Genomic DNA, 5,144 nt, shown 5'->3' on the forward strand with positions numbered 1-5,144 from the left:
GGTTGAGAGCCAGGACTCCTGGGTTCTATCCCTGGCTCTGGGAGGGGTGTGGGGTCTAGTGGGGGGTGGGCTGAGAGCCAGGACTCCTGGGTTCTATAGGAGGGCACTGGGGTCCCAGCAGGCAAATCCCCCCCACACATCTCATGGCCCGTTGCAGACCTGCCGGAGCTGCTACCGCGGGGGAACTGCACGGTGCGGGGCCACGGGCCCGGGGGAGCGGCCACGTGTCACTGCGCGGCCGAGGGTAACCCCCCACCCTGCCTCGAGTGGCGCTTGCCCAACCGCACCCTTCCCAGGGACTTCGAGGGCCCTGAGCTGTGAGCGACCTTGTGGGCACGGGGCCCGGCTGTGAGCGGGGAGCTGCGGGGCCCAGCCAGGGCCCTGGCCAACATGTCCTGCGCTGCCACCAACGCCTATGGGCAGAGCCAGGCCACGCTGCCTGTTGTGACCACGGGGACCGGCGGGGGCTGGGCATGGGATCCAGTTTTGTCATTAGCTAAAAGCAGTGGCCTCTTCGTCTTCAGGCACAGATGTATATGTGAGGAAATACGGTGCTATGTGCCAGCCACTTAGACAGATGGCAACCCACGTATAAGTCACACAGTCCCCACCTGCCCCTTTCACCTCTGTGCCTCCCTGGAGAGGTGGGGAAGGGGGCTCAGTCCCCATGGCTAGGCCAGCCCTCGGCCACTCTCCCGCTCAGGGGACCCTCCCCCTGCGCCGTACCCACCAGTTCATTACAAGCCCTGTAGGGCCCATCGCTGCCCAGCCGATCCCACTTCTCACACCAGCTGTTGGTTTGCAGCGGGCTTCTCCCGGACACTCGTGGTGGCCTCGGCGGCTGGTGGGAGCCTCGTGCTGGTTGGTGCCGGGGCTGCAGTGGCCTGGAAAGTCGTGAAGGGAAGGTGAGACTCGGGCGGGACGGGAGAAGGATCTGGTGGGAACTGTAGCCTGGAATGGGGGAAAAAATGGATCCCCCAAGATCAACTATCACTTCTTGGAAGCGTGAAATTCCACCTGCTGCCCCTCAATCCCGACCCACAGCCCCCTTGTGTGCCAGCCCTGGGCTCGCCCCCCCCCAGCTCTGCCGGTGCCCCTCACTCCCGACTCGCAGCCCCCTGCTAGCCCAGCCCTGGGCTCCCCCCACATGCAGCTCTGCTGCTTTGGGATGGCAGTGGGGTGGGCGGATATTGGGATAGATGGACCCATGGGTCTCATCGGGGCAGCAGGGAGGAGGCGGGACACCAGGCTAGATGGGCCTAGAGGCAGGATGTTGATGCTGGTTTCACCCCAGGCAGGGCAGCAGGGGCCCCGCCAGGGCCCGACGGTGCCAAGGGACCGGAGACAGGCAGGTCTGTAACTCCTATCAGCAGCCAGCGTCTACGACGCCCTCCTACAGACAGGTGGGTCCCCGGCCCTCCAGCGGCTTATCCCAGCCCCCCCCCCGGTACCTACCCCAGCCCCCACCCTGATGAGATCCCCCTCCCCCACTCCCAGAATCCCCCTCTGCTGGGATTTCCCCCTCCAGCACCCCCCACTAGCGTCCCCTCCCATCCTTTCCCCTGGGCATGGCAGCCACTTCTCCCAGCTAACCCGGTCTCTCCCCACACAGTACGGCACCGGGGAAGGGGGAGCCCTTAAGAAGAAAGGGAGAGGAGGAAGAGGAGGAGGAGGAGGAAGATGCTACAGGGAGAGAGGCGACGGGGAACAATTCACAGAGGAACACATCTACTCCAACATCTAAGGCCAGAGAGGGGGACAGGGTCATTGCAGGGAGTGAGCTAAAGAGAGTCTGGTGTTAGCGGTGGGATAGCCAGCCTGCCTTGTGGCTAAGGTGCAGGGCCGGCTCCAGGCACCAGGCACCCAAGCTGGTGCTTGGGGCAGCACCTGGAGGGGGGCGGCGCGGTGCTCCGGCCGCCGGGGAGAGCGGGGCCACAGCCGGGCTCGCCGCCCTCCCCCCGGCGCTCTGGCCGTCCCCCCCCCATGCCCTCCCCCCGGCCGCCGGGGGGAGAGCGGCGAGCCCCTCCTGGGGCTCGCCACCCTGCCCCCGGCACTCTGGCCGCCGGGGGAGGGAGAGCCAAGCCCCCACCGGGGCTCGCCGCCCTGCCCCCGGCGCTCTGGCCGCCGGGGTGTGGGGGAGAGCCGAGCCCCCGCCGGGGCTCGCCGCCCTGCCCCCGGTGCTCTGGCCGCCGGGGGGAGAGCCGAGCCCCCGCTGGGGCTCGCCGCCCTCCTCCCAGGGCTCCGGCCGCCCCCCCCCCCGGCCCCCTCCCCCCGCCCGCCGGGGGGAGAGCGGAGCCCCCGCCGGGGCTCCGGCCGCCCCCCCCGGCTCCGGCCGGCCGGAGGCTTTTTTGCCTGGGGGCGGCAAAAAAGCCAGAGCCGGCCCTGCTAAGGTGCTAGCCTGGGACGCCAGACGCCTGGGTCCTATTCCCAGCTCTGCTATGGAATGCCTGTGTGACCCTGGGCAAGTCCCCCCCCCCGTGCCTCAGTTTCTCAGCTGTAACATGGGGAGTATATCACTGTATTTGGCTACTTACACTGTGAGCTTGTTGGAGATGGTCTCTCGCTGTCTGGGCAGCGCCTGGCACAACGGGGCCCTGATCTCAGCTGGGGCAGGGACTGTCTTTGGCTGTGTGTGGGCTGCGCTCCTCTCCCCCCATCTCAGCCTGGGGCCACTCTGCTAATGCACCTGAGAGGCAGCTACTGCTCCAGACAGAGATATGCCGAGCAGGTTGGCCTGTGTTAACCCTTTCACTGCTGCAGCTAAATAAAAGCCATTCCCAGCTCCTCCCCGGGCTGAAGAGTTTTATGTTGCCTCGGTTTCCCTCAGGGGTTCCCCTCGCTCTTCGAGCCGCTCAGCTGTGGCTGGACACTCACCGCCCAGGCCCAGGGGTACCAAAGCACTGGGAAGAGGGTCATGATAAACAATGCCTGGTGCTGCGATGCAGCCACCTCTTGGGTGGGACAGCCGGGGACAGCCGCACAGCAATGCCATGTGGCTCGCCCGGTTCTGAGATGCAGCCACCTCTGACGTGTCGTGGTTAGAATGGGGAGGGGGAGAAGCCAGGACTCCTGAGTTTTCTTCCTGGCTCCGGGAGGGGAATGGAGTTTAGTGGGTTAGAGCGGGGGGCGGGGGGGGGGGGGGGGCGGGGAGCCAGGACTCCTGGGTCCAATTCAGTAACTATGACGACAGGCTCATGACTTTAAAAGCCACGTTTAATGTCCAGTAACAAAAAGACACAGCAGCAAACGGAGCAATAAATACAGCGGGTGCAAGGCAGGGGGTGAGAGGCAGCAGTGCTGGGGGAAGAGGGGGAGTCTGGGCTTTGCCCCACCCCCTCCCTCCCCACAAACCCCGTCCCCCATCCCTTCAGCCCTCCCCCACACCTCCAGCTCTCTCCACACACCCTGCCCCCTCCCTCCAGCCCTCCCCACCCATCCCATCCCTCTCCCCACCCTCCATCCACCCTCCCCACATGCCCCACCCCATCCCTCCTTCTCCATACACACATCCTCCCCCCCTCCCCACACCCCATCCATCCGTCCATCCGGCCGTCCATCCTCACACACACTCCTCCATCCACCCCTCCCCACACGCCCTGCCCCATCCCTCCATCCGTCCCCCACACTCTCATCATCCATCTAGCTGGATCCGTCTGTTGAGCTTGTCATGGACTCCCAGGTCGTGCCCACTCTTGGCCCCGTGCGAAGCCTGGGGGGACCCCCCTTCAGTGCAACAGCCCTTCTCGGGGGTCCACTCTCTCTCAGGGTTAGGCCCCTCCACCTCCTGGAACCGCACCTCTCTGAGCCTTAGCACGCCTGTCTCTCACCGTGGGCCCCCGAGAGTCCACTCACTCTGGACCCCCGGGGCCTCCACTCCCAGAGGGAATAATGCCACCTTGTTCTCTAGCCCGGAGCGACTCTCAGCCAGCATAAAACAGGAGAGTTTATTGAGTGTCTGAACCCAGCACAGGAAACTCTCAGGGCCTCAGGCCTGGCCTCCCTCAGCACAGCACATCCCAGTCTCTCTGCATCCAGGGGGGCTCTGCCTGCTCCCCCTCTCCAGCCCAGAGCCCCCCTGCTTCCCAGTTCGGCATCTGATATCACTGGCCCCAGGCCCCCTCTCTGTCCATTGTCTTCTCTCCAGGTAAACAGGGTCACCTGGGCCTCCTCTCCCCTCTTCTGTCCTCTGGCCCCTCTGGCTGGAACTGGTCGGTCAGGTCACCGGGGTCCTCTCCCTGCAGCCCATTGTCCTCCCACTGGCCAGAACCGTCTGCGACTCCCGAGCTGGGCCTCCCGGTCACCAGGTCACCAATCGCTGGGGTCTCCATTCTCCAGCCATTGGAGTCCCAAGTTCCCTCGCTGGTCCTCTGTAACAACAAACTCCCTCTCCCATCACCTCGTTAAACCAGAAACACGCAGGGAAACTGAGTCCCACCCCCTCAGCATGCAAACCATTGGAAAACCAAGGAAAAAACAAGAAAATCCCCCACTTTGTCAAAGGCAGCTTATTGTGGGGCTGCACGTCTCTGTGAGTAATTTCGGTAACTAGGCCATTCCTCACCCCTGAGCCAGCCAGATTCCCCCCCCCCCACACACACACACACTCCCTGGATGGGAGCTGGCGCCCCCTAGAGGGGAAAGGCCCCGTGTCCCATTCCCTGCCCAGCAGCAGTCCTGGCTCCTAGACCCCCTGCTCTAAGCCCCAGACCCCACTCCCCTGCCAGAGCTGGGGAGAGAACCCAGGAGTCCTTTGATGGACATGTGAGGGGAGTCTGGGGGGGGGGGAATAAATTACCAGAGAGGAGTCTTTGGGAACAGGATCTTTAATCTCCATGGAACAAGATGGGCGGAGGGGGGTGGCAGAGGCCTCCGCGGTAGGGAGGGGTGGGGCTCATTGCTGGTCCCAGGACGCTGCACGCTCTGTCCGGCCCGCACGGCTCCTGGCCCTATCCCCGGGGCCAGCACAGGCCCCACACTCAGCTCTAGGAGGATTGGTGAGCGACCAGCGTCACCACACCTGGTGGAGAGAAGAGAAATGGGCTCAGAGCAGCAATGGGACCAATGGGAGCATCATCTACTGGTACACAGCATCCCACACCAGAGGTGGCTGCATCTCAGCGCCGGGCGAGGGGTCCCTGTATAAC

At 64.6% G+C, this 5,144-nt stretch overlaps 1 protein-coding gene across 1 annotated transcript in view; it reads right to left on the minus strand.

Annotated features, from left to right (window-relative positions):
- Positions 1–4,982: 4,982 nt before the first annotated feature.
- The window catches only part of LOC112105656 (protein NKG7), a 7,552-nt gene continuing 7,390 nt past the window's right edge, over positions 4,983–5,144 (minus strand). The window contains exon 5 of the mRNA XM_024198526.1: positions 4,983–5,017. Within this exon, the coding sequence (XP_024054294.1) occupies positions 4,983–5,017 (35 nt within the window). The remainder of the gene's footprint in view (positions 5,018–5,144) is intronic.

The sequence above is a fragment of the Terrapene carolina genome, unplaced genomic scaffold, assembly GCF_002925995.2.
Source record: "Terrapene carolina triunguis isolate 2854851 unplaced genomic scaffold, T_m_triunguis-2.0 Scaffold865, whole genome shotgun sequence".
In the NCBI taxonomy this organism is placed as follows: Eukaryota; Metazoa; Chordata; order Testudines; family Emydidae; genus Terrapene; species Terrapene triunguis.